This window comes from Solea solea, chromosome 14, assembly GCF_958295425.1.
Source record: "Solea solea chromosome 14, fSolSol10.1, whole genome shotgun sequence".
NCBI lineage: Eukaryota > Metazoa > Chordata > Actinopteri > Pleuronectiformes > Soleidae > Solea > Solea solea.
In genome coordinates this window covers 2,864,054-2,884,097 of record NC_081147.1, presented here as the reverse complement: position 1 = coordinate 2,884,097, position 20,044 = coordinate 2,864,054, and the positions used below count along the sequence as shown (strand labels likewise).

At 39.7% G+C, this 20,044-nt stretch overlaps 1 protein-coding gene and 1 long non-coding RNA gene across 3 annotated transcripts in view; both read right to left on the bottom strand.

Annotated features, from left to right (window-relative positions):
• The window catches only part of LOC131472173 (zinc finger protein 391-like), a 32,750-nt gene extending 15,300 nt beyond the window's left edge, over nucleotides 1-17,450 (bottom strand). For both annotated transcript variants that reach the window (XM_058649078.1, XM_058649079.1), the window contains exons 1-4: nucleotides 17,190-17,450; nucleotides 16,392-16,685; nucleotides 11,846-11,880; nucleotides 4,596-4,854 (exon numbers count right to left, since the gene is read on the bottom strand). In XM_058649078.1, the coding sequence (XP_058505061.1) occupies nucleotides 4,596-4,854; nucleotides 11,846-11,880; nucleotides 16,392-16,685; nucleotides 17,190-17,361 (760 nt within the window). In that variant the 5' untranslated portion in view covers nucleotides 17,362-17,450. The remainder of the gene's footprint in view (nucleotides 1-4,595; nucleotides 4,855-11,845; nucleotides 11,881-16,391; nucleotides 16,686-17,189) is intronic.
• On the bottom strand, nucleotides 54-1,773 carry LOC131472204 (uncharacterized). The gene is made up of 2 exons (XR_009242076.1): nucleotides 1,446-1,773; nucleotides 54-952 (listed from the first exon to the last, which is right to left on the bottom strand). It is a non-coding gene; the product is annotated as an uncharacterized LOC131472204 (long non-coding RNA).
• Nucleotides 17,451-20,044: the final 2,594 nt, after the last annotated feature.

Here is a 20,044-nt window from a genome sequence, read left to right as displayed (position 1 = left end):
AAAATGCATTCATGTTGTTGGAACAGGAAGGTAAATGACAGAAAGCAGATATGTACGTTTAAACATGTTTTTTTATTCATGACAAATACAAATGACAGTATTACTAACAAACTGCACTTGCACACACTTAAATGTGGCCATTGTTACCTATTCATCTTTCTGAGTGTAAAGGCCTTTCACACCAACGAGTGTTGTCAATCTGCCGAGTGGATCGCTGGGTTGTGTTTGCTTCCCCAAAACCCCTTCTTTTTATGCAACAAGAAAAAACTATAAAACAAGCACAACATACTTTTCATCAATGTTTGCTCCGAGCTGCTGTGTGTGTGTGTGCTGCTCTGGTTGCAAACGTTTGTTAGTGTCAAGCAACGATGAGGAGACGTAGTGGGAGGAATTGCAGGCAGTGTTGGAAATATTACTTAGTTACGGTTACTAGTGACTTCTCCCAAAAAGTAACTTACTGAGTTACAAATGATACACGTAAAGTTACTGAGGAAAATTACTATGGCGTTACCTTCAAGTACATTTTAAGTGCTCAAAGAATTGGACCCCACCTCCACCCCCTCTTTAACAGAGCTTAAAATGTTCAATTATTTAGGTAAATCCGAATATTATAATGAAATGGACAGTTAATACAATATATTACTAACAGGAACACAAACCAAAACTTGTGTTTTGCTTGACAGCGACGTGGATAAGCACTTTTGCCCAGGACATAATGTGCATTTGATGTATATATTATTTCCTTTTAAGTAGTGTATTGGCTATACTTGCAGTTAAAGAAGGCTCCTTTAGGATTTACCACGCTGGCCATTCCTGTTGTTGATTGTTTACTCACTTGTGTGATTTATGTGCACGACTACGCTTGTTTTCGTCTGTGTCAACCAGGGGCTTAACAAGCTTTTCAGGGTGGGGGGGGGATGTGGTTCGTGGAGGCGGAAGGGGAGGGAAGCACCTACAAATAGAGATAATTGAGAAGCATGTTATGACATGTTTTTATTTGAATTCATTTATACAAACTCATCAACTTTGCCAACCCAGTAACGTTGGGTTGTTTTCATATTTTTTGACCAAACAATAAAAACGATGAATACAATGACAGAAGGGTACAAAAGGAATGAAACACAAGATATAAAAAACTTCCCATTTCAATGAGTGATACTTGAAAAGTAGAAAAACACACTCAGTATAAAATAAGATATACATCGACAAACTAACAGGAAATAAAAACGGGCATAAAAAATTGGGACAAACATGACTAATAAAAATTGTATGGGGTTTGAACAATTTTCTCAACTATTTCACATAGATATTTAACAAAGCTTGTTGATATAATTAAGTTATATTTTATAATCAGTATTGACAACATCCAGCTTCCATATGTCCAAAAGTGACTGACAGTTAAGGAAAAACTCAGTGTGTGAACTATGAACCCAGCTAGTTCCCACCTCCTCAGCATGAGCATGGATGTACTATCAGCACTGGATAGAGCACCGCCCCCTCTGCCTTGAAGATCATTTTGTCATGGTGGCCACTCGTGGTACTGCAACAAAAAATACTCATGCGGCCCAAAAAGCAATTTTCAGATTGACCACAATAGTATAAGAGAATCCTGTAAAAGTGTTCACGGGACACCTCCAGACATGTATAATTCTTTATATTCTATATTTTAAATTCATGGAGTTTCACATTTTTAAAACCTTCCTAAAGGCCATAAAAAGCCCAAAAAAATCTTATTTCACAGAGGGGGTTTTATTGATTATATGGGCACTGGGAAATTGGAGAGGGAACAGGGTGGGAGGGTTGAGTAGGGTTTACTGGATAAATAAACCTGGGTGCCACCTAGGTAACCATGGAAGTGTAAACTATTTTCACGTTACAGAGCCCAAGGGGGAGGAAATGATGCTGGAATGTAAAAAACTTAAGATGGATGAACTGCATGAATTCTTTCATGTTCTATCAAACTGAACTTATATCAAGAATCCTTTCCACACGTTTCACAGGAGAAAGGCTTCACTTCTGTGTGGTTTTATATGGATTGGCAAATTCTCCTTTCAAATAAAGCACTTACCACGTTTTACAGAAACATGGCTTCTGACCTAAATGAGGTTTTTTTTATGTTCTACCAAAGACAAACTTTGACTGAACGCGTTGTACAGGTTTATGGCTTCTTGCCTGAGTGAGTTCTTTCATGGACTGTCAAACGCAACTTTCGACTATAACCCTTTCCACATGTTTTACAGGAATATGGCTTCACACCAGTGTGAGTTATTTCATGTCTTATCAAATCCTGCCTTTGCGTAAAACTCTTTCCACATGTTTTACAGAAATAGGGCTTCTCACCAGAGTGAATTCTTTCATGTATTATCACATGCGAACTTCTAAGAAAACGCTTTCCACATGTTTTACAGGAATATGGCTTCTCACCAGAGTGAATTCTTTCATGGACTGTCAAACTCTGGCTTTGAATAAAACGCTTTCCACATATTTTACAGGAATATGGCCTCTCACCAGAGTGAATTCTTTCATGTATTATCACATGCGAACTTCTAAGAAAACGCTTTCCACATATTTTACAGGAATATGGCCTCTCACCTGAGTGAATTCTTTCATGGCCTGTCAAACTCTGCCTTAGAGCAAAACCCTACCACATGTTTTACAGGAATAGGGCTTCTCACCAGAGTGAATTCTTTCATGGCCTGTCAAACTCTGCCTGAGAGCAAAACTCCTTCCACATGTTTTCCAGGAATATGGCCTTTCACCGGAGTGAATTCTTCCATGGACTATCAAGTCCTTACGCGAAATAAAACACTGTTCACATGTTGTGCAAGAAAAGGGTTTCTCTCCTGTGTGGACTTTCATATGTATAATCAGTCGAGACTTATCAACAAAACTTTTTCCACAAGTGTCACATTTAAAAGACTTTTTACCTGTGTGAGTTTCAGACTCTATCTTTGAAGTGTCACAGTTTTCTACTTTGGTAATGCATGGCCTTGACTCTGCATGACAATTAGACAAAAAGTCAACATGTTGACTTCCTGTCTGATCTTGACTCTGAGCTGCAGGAGAGCTGTGAGAGAGGAGCTGGTGGTCACTGTCTGGTTCTGGTTCCATGTGGTCACTTTTCTCTTTAACAGGAGTCAACAATAATGTATCAGCCTCCTGCTCCTCTGTACTCTGTAGTGACTCTGGTTCCTCTTGGTCCAGACTGGAGTTCCTCTCTTGGTTCCAGAGCTGCTGCTCAGTGAGAACCTCCTCCTCTTCAGGGACATGCTGCTGTGGAAGCTCTACAGACAAAGACACAGTGATGTTGCAACAATGCTGACAACAATACAAAGATAAAACAATCACAACATAAAAAGGAGTACATTGCTTCAAATAGGTCTTAGATACGTGTGTGTCTTTACTTTCTTTCCGCTCTCTCTTTCTCTCTCACCTTAATCTTTCAGGATCCAGACTCAGTTCCTATGTTTTTATTATTGTCACAAGCAGTAGTTTGTTTGTATTTGTATATTAACCAGGGGATGAGGGGAGGAAAACAAAGCAAAATATTTTCCGGGAAAAGGTTAACTGTTAACCCAAACTGAGAACACCGGTCAAAAACTAAATTCCACTGATGGAATAATGATGGATAACCACCAAAGCTACGCCACTCTAGGGAGAAATAATACACAGGAAAATAACTGACAAGAAAAACAAACTACAAGCACCACCACACCTTGAGGGGGAGAAACTAACAATCACATAATAAACATCTTTTCCACCGAAAACCGTACACAATTGGCGACAAATAATACAGCCACCAACACTATAAATTGATGACAAAAATATCATTTTAGTCATGTTCGTGGCCCAGTAGTAGAATTGTTGCCCATTTGTGCTCACACCGATTATTATTGTCATTACTTTAATGCAATATTCAAAGTTGATATCAGTATACATTTTTATCAACAATCTCTGCTGCCGTTGCTTGACATTGTAGTGCTGCTTGAAAAAAAAAACATGTCAAAACCAATACAGAACTGTTCGTTCTAAATTTATGACTATATCAGCTCCTGGTCTCTCTCTCTCTCTCTCTCTCTCTCTCTCTCTCTCTCTCTCCTGTTTGTGCTTCTCCTTCCTTTCTGTCCTCCACCCCTCTTGTGTCCACCATTTTTCCTTACACACCAACCGGCCGAGACACATACTTGTATTTTGTATTGTCTGGCTCCGCCAAAGATTTCTTGCTGTTAAAAAGGGAGTTCTGTGTCTAAATTAAGTTTAAAAAAAAAAAAGCCAAGTTTATATTTTGAAGATGAATTAGATCAACAATCGGACTAATGTACGTCCACATGGATGTTGTGCATGCAATACGGGGATGAGCTAATTTGGTGACTCTAAATTGACAATAGGTATGAATGTGAGAGTGAATGGTTGTTTGTCTCCGTGTGTGGCCCTGCGATGGACTGGCAAACTACTGCCTATTGCCCTATGTCAGCTGAGATAATGGGTGGATCTTTCATTCCTTTCTTAATCATATCTAATCATGGTGAAAAACAAACACATTTGATTCGAGGAAGATCAAAGTAAAACAGAAGCCACATCCTGGCTGTACATACCTGTCCTCTGTAACTTTATTACAGGGCCCCACTTCATATGGAGTCTGTGATGAAGATTTCTTCCTGGTTCCATGTGGTCACTTTCTTCATTTTCAGGAGTCAACAGTAACGTATCAGTCTCTTGCTTCACTTCAAGCTGTTCTCCCTCATGACTGGTGCAGATTTCCGCCTGCTCCTCTTTAATCTGTAGTGACTCTGGTTCCTCTTGGTCCAGACTGGAGTTCCTCTCCTGGTTCCAGAGCTGCTGCTCAGTGAGAACCTCCTCCTCTTTACGGACATGCTGCTGTGGAAGCTCTACAGACACAAAGGAATAGATTTCAATTGACATTGAAGTACATTTAGAAGGAAGTTAGCTTAAGATTGGAAAGTTATTGGTAAATTTATAACAACTGCAAAATGGAACCTATTAAAAAAGGTTAATTCAGTCAACTCCTTACTCAAATTCAGATGGAGTTGAACTAAATTTGGTCAACCTACCAAACCCTTCGTTTAAATTGCCGTTATAGTCCAGCAGGAGCTCCATGGACTTGTGTGACCTAACTTTTCAAAGTTGAGAAAATTATGAAATTCCATACTACATAATTAAACATTGTGTCATTGTTCAAGACAAAGTTCTCCAAGGTGGTTGAAGGTTACACTGTGAATGTTCACTGTGCAAAGCTAAACATCTAAAGTTTATATTTTGTCCCTGTTGGTAAACATCTATAAGACAGTGTTTAAGCATCTGCTTATTTCCTCTGCAGTCAACACTTTACATTTAACTTCTACTGTTCCATGTATTTCAGTCTACTGTTCTTCTTTTGGCCTCAGATAATGGTCTAGTTTCTTTACTTGTCCTGTTAGATCTTAGTGCTGCATTTGACACCATTCATCATAATATTCTACTGCAGAGATTGGAGCAGACTCTTGGTATCACAGGTGCTGCCCTCTGCTGGTTTAAATCATACTTATCTGATAGATTCCAGTTTGTTCATATCAATGATAAAGCCTCATTACAAACACAATTGTGGAGTTCCACAAGGCTCAGTGCTTGGGCCTATACTTTTTACCTTATATATGCTTCCTCTAGGGAACATTATTAGAAAGCACAACATACACTTTGATTGTTATGCAGATGACACACAGCTATATTTATCAATGAGGCCAGATGAAAAAAATCAGGTTGTTCAACTCCAGGAATGTCTCAGAGACATTAAATCCTGGATGATGTGTGACTTTCTACTTTTAAACTCAGAAAAAACTGAGGTCATTATACTCGGCCCTAAACACCTCAGAGAAAAACTTTCCGATCACATTGTCACTTTAGATAACATCACCCTGGCTTCCAGTTCCACTGTGAGCAATCTTGGAGTTACTTTTGACCAGGAAATGTCATTTGATTCTCATAAAAAACCAATTTCCAGAACAGCCTTCTTCCACCTGCGGAACATTATGAAAATTAAAAAACATTCTGTCTTTACAGGATGCTGAAAAACTAGTTCATGCTTTTGTTACATCTAGATTAGATTACTGTAACTCCTTATTATCAGGATGTTCTAACAAGTCTGTTAGAACCCTTCAGTTAATTCAAAATGCTGCAGCACGAGTTCTGACAGGAACTAGAAAGAGAGACCACATAACTCCAGTGTTAGCTTCTCTATACTGGCTCCCCGTACAGTTTAGAACTCAATTTAAAAAACTCCTCCTCACGTACAAAGCACTTAATGGTCAGGCCCCTTCATACCCGAAGGTCCTAGTCTTACCCTATCACCCTAATAGACCACTTAGGTCACAAAATACAGGTTTACTTGTGGTTCCCAGAGTCTGTAAGAGTAGAATGGGAGGCAGAGCCTTCAGTTACCATTTTCCTGTGGTGTACGCACATTCACTCTCTCACACTCAGGATATGATTATGACTTTTTATATGTCATTAACCTTGTCTCTTTCTCTCCCGAGTTAGTGTCTTTCCTTCCTTCCCTCTCTCTCTCTCTCTCTCTCTGTCTGTATTCTCATCTCCCTCTTGTCCTTTCTGTCCCCCACCTCTCCGCTGTCCCCCATTTTTTCCTTTCACCCAACCGGTCGAGGCAGGTGACTGCACATCTCTGAGCCTGGTTCTGTCAGAGATTTCTTCCTGTTAAGAGGGAGTTTTTTTCTCTCCACTGATGCTTAGTGCTTGCTCATTGTGTGAACTGTTGGGGTTCTCTGCTCTCCTTGATGTTGTCTATGTACAGTGCCTTGAGATAAGGTATGTTATGATTTGGCGCTATACAAATAAAATTGAATTGAATGTTAACTTTACATTTTGTCTCTTTAGTCAAAACCTCGTGGATACAAAATCAGTCAAAGCTTATTTTCTACAAACCTAAACACTGTGTTCTATTATTTTAGTAAAACGACTGATTATATTTGTATGTGTATGAAAACACGTTGTAATTAGTGCATTATGAGTCACATTCACTTGTTAGTATTTAAAAAGACCATTGTGGTTTTACAAACCTATTCGCTTTAACTTTACTCGAGGTTTGCAAACGATCTCCAACAGTTTTCGCTGACAATCCAACTCTTCCTCATACTCTACGACGGTTCTTTCGATGTATCTGAATATTTCTTCAGCAGCAACAGTTAGTCGTTCGGTGATTAAATCCCTGAAACACTGAAGTGAAGACATCGCTGCTTCGCTATCAGGACAATATTTTACCTACGACACATGAACACAACACCCTCTTCACTTTATGTCCGCATGCAGAGTACGGAGCTAACGCTGCTAGCGCTTTGTTTGTTTACTTCCGCTTTGTGATGTCTACTTCCGCTGGGTTACCGCCGTGTCAAAAATGGACCTGTAAAACTGTTCACAGGACAATTGGAGACACGGACATATGATGTATATATGATTGAAATCATTTAATCAATTCAGCGATTCAATTTCATGGCTGTTAAATATCCCTTATGACCAAAAAAGACAAGTATGTGTCTGCAGTTCCGGAGACTACAGTTTCGGGTGGCCATATTGGCAGACAACTACAGCGACACCTAACGACTTGGATGACCTGCGACGATATTAATTTACATCTAACTTTTTCATTAAAATATACTATTACGGAAGAGTTTTTGTGTGTTTCAAATCTAACGGTTTGTAGTGTATTTCTATATTTCTGGAAGTTCATTATCTAGTAAAGGGTTATTCCACCCAATCACCATATTTAACTAATAAATACTTATTCCAGCCAAATAAAACGTTTTGCTTCACGACTTTTTTTAAAGGATACAAGTGTCAAATCAAATTCTGCTTAGGGCCCCCTAAAGGCTCGGGCTAGCACTGTGTAAAGGCAATAAGTGAGGGCTGTCAAACAATTAAAAATTTGAATGTGATAATCATGGAGTAGCTGTAGATTAATTACGATTAATCAACATTCCTAAATATGACAGAAAAATGCATTCATGTTGTTGGAACAGGAAGGTAAATGACAGAAGGCAGATATGTACGTTTAAACATGTTTTTTTATTCATGACAAATACAAATGACAGTATTACTAACAAACTGCACTTGCACACACTTAAATGTGGCCACTGTTACCTATTCATCTTTCTGAGTGTAAAGGCCTTTCACACCAACGAGTGTTGTCGATCTGCCGAGTGGATCGCTGGGTTGTGTTTGCTTCCCCAAGCCCCCTTCTTTTTATGCAACAAGAAAAAACTATAAAACAAGCACAACATACTTTTCATCAATGTTCGCTCCGAGCTGCTGTGTGTGTGTGTGTGTGTGTGTGCTGCTCTGGTCACAAACATTTGTTTTTTTAATTTTCTCCATCACTCTCAGCAGTCAGCCATATAACGTTAGTGGCAAGCGACGACGAGTAGACGTAGTGGGATGAATTGCGGGCAGTGTTGGAAACGTTACTCAGTTACAGTTACTAGTGACTTCACCCAAAAAGTAACTGAATTAGTTACTGAGTTACAAATGATAAAAGTAACTAGTTAATCCCCCTCTCTCACACCAACTAACTTCATGTCCTCTTTCACTACATCCATAAACCTTCTCTTTGGTCTTCCTCTAGACCTCCTGCGTGGCAGTTCCAACCCCAGCATCCTTCTACCAATATACTCACTATCCCTCCTCTGTACATGACCAAACCATCTCATTCTGGCCTCTCTGACCATACCTCCAAAACATCTAACATGTGCTGTTCCTCTGATTGACTCATTCCTGATCCTATCCATCTTTGTCACTCCCAAAGAGAACCTCAACATCTTCATCGCTGCTACCTCCAGCTCTGCTTCCTGTCTTTTCCTCAGTGCCACTGTCTCTAGACCATACAGCATCGCTGGTCTCACCACTGTCTTGTATATCTTCATGTGCATGAACAATTATTTGTGGTAAATCTGCATTATAAAATGAAATGGACACTTAATACAATATATTACTAACAGGAACAGTGTACACAAATCTAAACTTGTGTTTTACTTGACACCGACGTGGAGAAGCACTTTGACGTATACATTATTTCCTTTAGGTAGAGAAAAGTATTGGCTATACTTGCAGCTAAAGAAGGCTGTTTTAGGATTTACTGCGCTCGCAATCCCTGTTGTTGATCGTTTACTCACTGATCAACAGATTTATGTGTACGACTGCGCTTGCTTTCGTTTGTGTCAACCAGGGGCGTAACAAGCTTTTCTATAGGGCAGGGGGTGGGGGGGGAGCACCTAGAAACTGAGAGTAATGGAAAAACTCTATAGTGTGTTAACTATGAACCTAGCCAGATCCTGCCTCCTCAGCACGAGCATAGATTTATTATAAGAGATGGATAGAGCACCGCCCCCTCTGCGTTGAAAACAATTTTGTCATGGTGGCCACTCATGGTACTGCAACAAAAAATACTCATGCGGCCCAAAAAGCAATTTTCCCATTGACCACAACAGTATAAGAGACGCCTGTAAAAGTGTCCACAGGACACCTCGAGACATGCACATAGGCACGTATAGATCTTTATATTCTTGTTACGACCAGGTTAAAAGGGGTAGAAGGAAGTGACATAAAAACCAGATGTTTTACGGTTAAACAAAGATATTTATTAATTATAATTTCAAATTGGTTCAAATTAACAAAAGGAGGTGAGGTATTAAAGGGGACAAAGGGCGAGTGGATGCTGCTCAAATCAATCAATAAATAGAACAAAAGACGGAGCAGATTAACAAAAGAAAAACGACAAAGGAAAACCTCACTATCATACTGCTCCCTAAAAACCGAAATACACATTGGAACAGCACCCCTAACCTAATGTGGGATACAGAAAGTCAGAGTTTAACACAGTGTTTTTCTTTGTTTTCCCCTGCTAAAGTCTGCCCTGTCCCCGCAACAACCAAACGAACCTCCATGAATCACATGCACTGAAAAACAACGTAACACCAGCGCTTCTCCCTGTTACACATGAGGCGAGCTCAGACACACACGACATGAGCCGCCACGTCGCTCCGATGACTGGCGGTTAAATAAAGAAAGTCACGGCATCACGGCAGGGGACCAATCGGGGACGGACACTCACACATAGTTGCATCCTGGGGACGACACACACTGCAAACCCAAAAAAAACGACAGAGGCCGTAACAATTCTATATTTTTAATTCATGGCGTTTCACATTTGTAAATCCTTCCTAAAGGCCATAAAAAGCCGAGAAAAATCTTATTTCACAGAGGGGGTTTACTGGAGGGTAGAGTAGGGTTTACTGGAAAAATAAAGCTGGGTGCCACCTGAGTAACCATGGAAGTGTAAATTATTTTCACGGAGAAAAGGCCAAGGGGGAAATGGAAGGTAAAAGACTTTAGATGGATGAACTGAATGAATTCTTTCATGAACTTATATCAAGAATCCTTTCCCCATGTTTCACGGGAGAAAGGCTTCATTCCTGTGTGGACTCTCATGGATTGTCAATTACTCCTTTCAAATAAAACCCTTTCCACGTTTTACAAAAATATGGCTTCTCACCTCTGAGGGTTAGGGTTTTTTATGTTCTACCAAAGACAATCCTCGACTGAAACATTTTCCACGTGTTGTACACATTTATGGCTTCTTGCCTGTGTGAATTATTTCATGTCTTATCAAATTTGACCTTCGACTAAAACCCTTTCCACATATTTTACAGGAATGTGGCTTCTCTCCAGTGTGATTTCTTTCATGTGCTACCAAAGCCCCCCTCCACACAAAAGGCTTTCCACATATTTTACAGGAATATGGCTTTTCACCAGAGTGAATTCTTTCATGGACAGTCAAATGTGACCTTTGACTAAAATACTTTCCACATGTTTTACAGGAATATGGCTTTACACCAGAGTGAATTCTTTCGTGGATTACCAAATGCCACCTTTGATTAAAACACTTTCCGCATATTTTACAGGAATATGGCCTCTCATCTGTGTGAATTCTTTCATGTGCTATCAAACCCCACTTTTTACGAAAACTCCTTCCACATGTTTTACAGGAATAGGGCTTCTCACCAGAGTGAATTCTTTCATGGATTTTCAAATCCTTTCCATCAATAAAACACTTTCCACATGTTTCACAGGAATAGGGCTTCTCAGAGTGAATTTTTTCATGGGCTGTCAAACTAGGCTTTCGCATAAAATGCTTTCCACATGTTTTACAGGAATATGGCCTCTCACCAGAGTGAATTCTTTCATGGACTGTCAAATGAGGCCTTTGCATAAAACGCTTTCCACACGTTTTACAGGAATATGGCCTCTCACCATAGTGAATTCTTCCATGGACTGTCAAGTCCTTACGCGAAATAAAACGCTTTCCACATGTTTTGCAAGAAAATGGCTTCTTTCCTTTGTGGACTTTCATATGAATAATCAACCGAGCCTTATAAACAAACCTCTTTCCACAAATGTTACATCTAACATACTTTTTACCTGTACGAGTTTTAGACTCAATCTTCGATGTGTCACATTTCTCTACTTTGTTCCTGTTACGTCTCTCATATCCATTAGACAAAGAGTCAACATGGTGACTTCCTGTCTGATCTTGACTCTGAGCTGCAGGAGAGCTGTGAGAGAGGAGCTGGTGGTCACTGTCCAGTTCTGGTTCCATGTGGTCACTTTCCTCATTATCAGGAGTGAACAATAATGTATCAGCCTCCTGCTTCACTTCAAGCTGTTCTCCCTCATGACTGGTGCAGATTTCCTCCTGCTCCTCTTTAATCTGTAGTGACTCTGGTTCTTCTTGGTCCAGACTGGAGTTCCTCTCCTGGTTATAGAGATGCTGCTCAGTGAGAACCTCCTCCTCTTTAGGGACATGCTGCTGTGGAAGCTCTACAGACAAAGAGACAGTGATGTTGCAACAGTGCTGACAAAAACACAAAGATAAAAAAATCACATAAAAAAGGAGAAAATTGCTTCAAATAAGTCTTAATAGATCAGTATGTGTCCTTACTCAGTTTCTATGCTTTTATTATTGTCACAAGCAGTAGTTTGTTTGTACTTGTATATTAACCAGGGAATGAAACAAAATATTTCCTGTGAAAAAGGAAGCAACATGGAGATTGATCAATGTGTACAAAACAATGATTCTTTATTAAAGAAAAAACAAACTAATGTTAACCCAAACTGAGAATGCGGTCAAAAACTAAATTCCATGGATGGAATAATGATGGATAACCACCAAAACAACGCCACTCTAGGGAGAAATAAGCAACAAGAAAAACAAACTAAAAGCGCCACCACACCTTGAGGGGGAGAAACCAGCAATCGTTATTAAACTCCTTTTTCACTGAAAACAGTACAACAAATAATACAGCCACCAACAAACAGAAGTAGCCTACACCGACTTGTTTTTAGAAATTATTTAATATCCATCGGCCACTATGGTCGACTTGGACCCGAATATAATTTTAGTTAGGTTCCCAAGTAGTAGAAAAAATGACAATTAATCAAGTCTACCGTTTAAAAAAAAAAAAACTTTTTGGTAAAAATATAGGCAGACATTGACACAGAAACTTTGGTAGGACATTCATCTTGATGGTGTTTATTCTTCCAATCAAAGAGAGAGGGAGGGAACCCCATTTTTGAGAGTCTGTCTTAATCTCAGCTTAAAGGGGAGAGAAATGTTCAGCGTAAAGAGATTTAAAGATCTGGTAATGTTAACCCCAAGATACCCAAATCCCAAAAGGCTCATTTGAAAGGAATGTCCGACTGAGAGAGCTGCAACATTCACTCCCTGAGAACCGGCCGAATCTACGAAAGAGTGAAACAATGGTGGGACAGGCTTCTACTGGATTTGTGACATATAGCAACAGATCATCGGGATATAAGGACAGTTTAAACTCAGTATGAGTCCTGGTGATGCCATTAAATGTGGGAGAAGTCCTCAAGTACATAGACAAGGGCTCTATTGCAAAAGCAAACAAGAGGGGAGACAGGGGCAGCCCTGTCTACAACCTTTATTCAAAAAAGTGTATAAAGAAGCTGTAACCATGATATGAAACTCACCAAATCCAAATTTAGCTAAGACTGAAAATAGATAATTCCATTCTACTCAATCGAACGCCTTTTCGGCACCAATCGATATCGCTACTAGTAATGGAGTAAGTTTGGCCTGAAAAGCTTTAAAGGGGACATATTATGCAAAATCAACTTTTTAACCATTTTAATACTGATATTTGGGACTCTGGGGACCCTACCAGTCGCCAAAGTGTGGAAAAACAATACTCAGTCATGTTTTCGTGGTTCCGCTTAGTGTAAGTATAGGCGATAAAACGCGCAATGCTGAATTCCCTGCGCTTATGACGTCATCATGCGCATTTCGCCGCGAATGTTACCGCCCCACCAGTACGTTTACTTCGCAAGCTCCACCTTGTCCCTGCGAGAGTGCAGGCGAGGGAGGAAGAGCGGTATTATGTCAACGCAGAGGGACAAGTGTGCTGTTGGTGGCTGCACAGTGGAGCACAGTGTTTTACAGAGGATTTTATATATGAAGCTAATGTGCTGCACTCTCTGTGTCACCGCTGATAGCCAGCGGCAGTTTAGGCAGATCGCCGCTCGTGCAGCACCGGTGATCGCCACCGCTGATCGCCAGCTCGCCGGAGCACCAGAGCTGGTCAGCGGTGGTGAGGTCTCCGGAGCACAATCTCCGGTCTGATACAGCAACATACAGTTTATTCAGCGCGCCGCTGGCGATCAGCGGTGGCGATCAGCAGTTGTGTTCCTAAGTGTTTTTAACTGATTTACAGTTCGGCACTGTTCGGCTCGATCCTTATGTAGGACGTCTCTTCCTGTGACGGCACTCTTGCTGTTTTCTGCTCACGCTGCCATGTTGATATTGTCAGAGAACTAGTGGAGGGAGGGGGAGACGAATAGAGCTGTAAAGCGCTGTAAAGAGGACAAATCAGAAACCCCCTGGAAGAAGTGGGTGTGTGTTTGCCTGTGTCTCATTTGCATATAAAGGGACCATGCACGAAAACCGAGCGTTCTGAAAGGGGCGGGTTTAGCAGGGTTATTGAACTACTATGATTCTTCATCCTTATGGTATTTTGACCAAAGCATAACACTGACATGTTTTTTTGGGGGGGAATTTTAATGGGGGAAATAGGGTATAATATGTCCCCTTTAAAAAATTCGACCGGAAACCCATTGGGTCCTGGGGCTTTATTATTTTGCATGTTTTGTAAAGCTGAGTTTAATTCTTGAATGGTCAGAGCAGAGTCTAATTGATTAACCAATTCTGAAACTGAAGTTCATCTAAAAACGTGTGCATATCAGCTGGATTCGATGAGAGTTCAGACTTGTACAGGGACTTATAAAAAGATGAAATCACATTCGGGTCCTCCTGAAACGCTCCCAATCCATCCTCAATGAAAGGTATTAGACTTATCCCCTGGCCTTTGAGTTGAAACTAGAATGGAATACCTCAGCAACCCAGGGACATTTCAGTCTGGCTTGATCCTTGTTCCTCATGTGGGTCTCAGCAAAAACACAATATCACGTTTCAAGTGCTTTAAATGGGACTACACATGACACCATTTAACAGCACCCCCTAAACCTTTAATATTCCAACTGATAAATCTTACATTTGAGCTTGAAACATTAGCCATGTGAAATGTGAAATAAAATAGGAGGTGACCAGGTTCCCAACCCCACACTCCAGGGACAAGGACAATCTTATATTAGTTAACTTATTCTTATATCTTTTATATTTATCTTCAGCGTCTTCTGTTCTCTGCTTTATGAAGTTCATGTAGAATGAATTGTTCTTTTTACAGGCATTTCTTAAACCTTTAGTTAACCATGGACTGTTCTTATATAATAGTGTTTTATTATATTCCTTCTCATCAAATAATGAAGTAAATGTAGTCAGTAATGTATTGTATGCATTATCTACATTTTGCATCCCAGTCCTGTGTCATTAATTCATGTTTTATAGTAGCTATTGCCTCCTCTGTCCTAATTCGTCCATGTTGTTTATGTTCCCAGATTTCAATTCTACAATTATTGTCATATACTGTGAATACTGGAAGGTGGTCAGTGATATCACTAATTAATAATCCACCTATTGTCTTGTTTTCTATTACCTTTGGTGAATATGTTATCTATTAGAGTGGCACTATGAGACGTTATTCTACTGGGTCTAGTGATTGTAGGAAAGAGACTCAAACTATGCATTGAATTTAAAAAATCTTCAATACTTTTCTGATTGTTGGGGTTTAGATTATCAATGTTATAATCCCCACAAAGATTTTTTTTTGCCAATACTAGAAATCGGAGCTTGATATACACAAACGATAATAAAATCTTCTCCAAACCCTGTACGCGAAAGACATCATGGTCACAAGTTCGACTCCACCCCTACCTGATTGTACTCGATTCCATTGTAAGTCTCTTTGGATAAAAGTGTCTGCTAAATGTCATGTAATGTAACCGCTACCAACTTGAAATTCAAATTCAGATCAACATATATTGCAAAACCACCTCCACCTTCTGCCTGTTATATATAAATTCATAGCCATTCCACTTTCAGTGGTAATCCAGGTTTCAGAAACAGCGATTATGTTAAATGGCTGTTGGAATGTGTGCAGATAATCCCTGATGCTGTTAAATTTTGTATATAAACATCAGCTATTGAAGTAGATTTAGTTTATCCTTGCTATAATGTTGCTTTGTTTGCGATGTCAGTGTTGGTCTTCGTTAGATGTTCATTAATGTAAACATCTGTGCCTTTGAGCATCCTTCCCTGTTTTAGGAGTGAAACTTTGTGCTTCCTGTTAACAAATCTTAGTAGAACTGCTGGCTTGTCATTGTCGTTTCTCCTAGGTATCGGGTGGCAAGCTTCCACCTGGTTGTAGTCGCATAGGACCGCGGTCTAATTGGTAGTGTGGGTGGCAATCTTCAACCTGGTGTATTGTTCGCAAGGTCCACAACCCGACCTTCGAGGTAGACACGCCACCTGTCCTTCTCTGCATTTTTGCATACGGAGCACCTTTACCTCTTCAACCAGCGCCAAGATGTTTTTCTGCTGCGTCCTCACAGCTGAAACTTCTAATGAGAGGAAGTCAAGAGACTTTTTTTATGTCATCAATCTCCTACGTGGCTAGGGTCAGGCCCTTTTTCTGTCCCATATTGCTCTCGGTTAGCTCTCCAGGACAAGTCACTGGATACAAAAACGGCAAGTTTTTTTTTCAAGCAGCGAGACAAAACTCGAGTTTCAAGTGACAAAACTTGCCGCTCGAGACCTGGAAGTCGTACAAGACAAACACGAGAGCTTCAAAACAAACAAATTTGGTTTGAGGAAAATCAAAGTAAAACAGAAGCCACATCCTGGCTGTACATACCTGTCCTCTGTAACATTATTACAGGAACCCACTTCATAAAGGGTCTGTGCTGAAGATTTCTTCCTGGTTCCATGTGGTCACTTTCCTCATTTTCAAGAGTCAACATTAATGCATCAGCCTCCTGCTTCACTTCAAGCTGTTCTCCCTCATGACTGGTGCAGATTGTCTCCTGCTCCTCTTTAATCTGTCCTGACTCTGGTTCCTCTTGGTCCAGACTGGAGTTCCTCTCCTGGTTCCAGAGCTGCTGCTCAGTGAGAACCTCCTCCTCTTGAGAGACATGCTGCTGTGGAAGCTCTACAGACAAAAAGGAATAGATTACAATTGACATTGAAGTACATTTAGAAGGAAGTTAGCTTAAGATTGGATAGTTATTGGTATATTTACAACAACTGCAAAATGGAACCTATTAAAAAGGGTTAATTCCTTACTCAAATTACCATTATAGTCCAGCAGGTGGAGCATGTTAATGCTCTGTCCCTGTTGGTAAACATCTATAAGACAGTGTTAAAGCATCTGCTTACTTCCCCTGCAGACAACACTTTATATTTAACTTTTATTGTTCCATGTATTTCAGTCTATTGTTCTGAATGTTAACTTTACACACTTGTCTCTTTAGTAAAAACCCCGTGGATACAAAATAAGTCAAAGCTTATTTTCTACAAAACTAAACACTGTGTTCTATTATTTAGGTAAAATGACTGATTATATTGGTATGTGTATGAAAACACGTTGTAATGAGTGCATTATGAGTCACACTCACTTGTTAGTATTTAAAAAGACCATTGTGGTTTTACAAACCTATTCGCTGTAAATTTACTCGAGGTTGGCAAACGATCTCCAACAGTTTGCGCTGACGATACAACTCTTCCTCGTACTCTACGACGGTTCTTTCGACGTGTCTGAATATTTCTTCAGCAGCAACAGTTAGTCGTTCGGTGATTAAATCTCTGAAACACTGAAGTGAAGACATCGCTGCTTCGCTATCAACAGAATATTTTACCTGCGACACATGAACACAACACCCTCTTCACGCTTTTTATGTCCGCACGCAGAGTACGGAGCTAAGGCTGCTAGCTCTTTGTTTGTTTACTTCCGCTTTATGATGTCTACTTCCGCTGGGTTAGCGCTGTGTCAAAGATGGACTTGTAAAACTGTTCACAGGACAATTGGAGACAGGGACATATGATGTTTATATGATTTAAATCATTTATTTAATTCACCGATTCAATTTCATATTTGTTAAATATCTCTTATGGCCAAAAAAAAGACAAGTATGTGTCTGCAGTACCGGAGACCACAGTTTCGGGTGGCCATATTGGCAGACACCTACAGCGACACATAACGTCTTGGATGACCTGCGACGACATTAATTTACATCTAACTTTTTTATTAACGTAATACTACGGAAGAGTTTTTGTGTGTTTCAAATCTAACGGGTCTGTAGTGTATTTCTGTATTTCTGGAAGTTCAATATGTAGTAAAAGTTGTTCCACCCAATCACCATATTTAACTACTTCCGTTTAAATATTTATTCCAGCCAACTATTTTTAAAGGATACAAGTGTCAAATCAAATTCTGCTTAGGGCCCCCTAAAGGCTCAGGGCGACACTGTGTAAAGACAATAAGTGAGGGCTGTCAAATGATTAAAAATGTAAATGTGATAATCATGGGGAAGCTGTAGATTAACTACGATTAATCAACATTTCTAAATATGACAGAAAAAAGCATTCATGTTGTTAGAACAGGAAGGTAAATGACAGAAGGCAGATATGTATGTTTGAATGTGTTTTTTTATTCATGACAAATACAAATGATGGTATTACTAAAATATGAAAACAACTTCATCACATCAACTCAATCACACCACACATTTCTCCTATGCCTCTTAGCAAATATAGGATGTGTTATTCAGAGTCAGAACATTTCTAAATCACTCTAAAAGATAATCTGTTAAAGATAACCTTAACTTGAAACAGTTTGGGCAGATATTGCTATTTTAGTAGCAAATATAGGATGGATGCATGAAACTTTCTTTCTTTCTTTTTGAACAAACAACTGCACTTGCACACACTTAAATGTGGCCTTTGTTACCTATTCATCTTTCTGGGTGTAAAGGCCTTTCACACCAACGAGTGTTGTCAATCTGCCGAGCGTTTGCTTCCCCAAACCCCCATCTTTTTATGCAACAAAAACAAGCACAACATACTTTTCATCAATGTTCGCTCCGAGCTGCTTTCTCTGCTGCAGCACAGTGTGTGTGTGTGTGTGTGTGTGTGTGTGTATGTGCTGCTCTGGTTGCAAACATTTGTTAGTGTCAAGCAATGACGAGGAGACGTAGTTGGAGGAATGGCAGGCAGTGTTGGAAACGTTACTTAGTTACAGTTACGAGTGACTTCTCCCAAAAAGTAACTTACTGAGTTACAAATGATAAAAGTTACTAGTTACTGAGGTAAATAACTATTGCGTTACCTTCAAGTACATTTTAAGTGCTCAAAGAATTGGACCCCACCTCCACCCCCTCTTTAACAGAGCTTAAAATGTTCAATTATTTAGGTAAATCTGAATATTATAATGAAATAGACACTTAGTACAATATATTACTAACAGCAACAGTGTACACAAACCTAAACTTGTGTTTTGCTTGACAGCGACATGGAGAAGCACTTTTGCCCAGAACATAATGTGCATTTGACGTATATATTATTTCCTTTTAAGTAGTGAAAAGTATTGGCTATACTTGCAGTTAAAGAAGGCTGCTTTAGGATTTACCACGCTGGCCATTACTGTTGTTGATCGTTTACTCACTTGTGTTATTTATGTGTACGACTATGCTTGCTTTCGTTTGTGTCAACCAGGGGCTTAACAAGCTTTTCAGGGTGGGGGGTGGATGTGGTTCGTGGAGGCGGAAGGGGGGGGGGGGGAGCACCTACAAATAGAGATAATTGAGTAGCATGTTATTACATGTTTTTATTTTAATTCATTTATACAACCTCATCAACTTTGCCAACCCAGTAACGTTGGGTTGTTTTCATACAATAAACGATGAATACAATGACAGAAGGGTACAAAAGGTATGAAACACAAGATATAAAAAACTTCCCATTTCAATGAGTGATACTTGAAAAGTAGAAAAACACACTCAGTATAAAATAAGATATACATCGACAAACTAACAGGAAATAAAAACTGGCATAAAAAATTGGAACAAACATGACTAATAAAAATTGTATCTGTGAAAATGAATGCCTAATTGGGTTTGAACCAATTTTCTCAATTATTTCACATAGATATTGAAGAAAGCTTGTTGATATAATTACGTTATATTTTATAATCAGTATTGACAACATCCAGCTTCCATATGTCCAAAAGTGACTGACAGTTACGGAAAAACTCTAGTGTGTGAACTATGACCCAAGCTAGTTCTCGCCTCCTCAGCATGAGCATGGATGTATTATCAGCACTGGATAGAGCACCGCCCCCTCTGCCTTGAAGATAATTTTGTCATGGTGGCCACTCCTGGTACTGCAACAAAAAATACTCATGCGGCCCAAAAAGCAATTTTCCCATTGACCACAACAGTATAAGAGACGCCTATAAAAGTGTTCATGGGACACCTCGAGACATGTATAGATCTTTATATTCTATATTTTAAA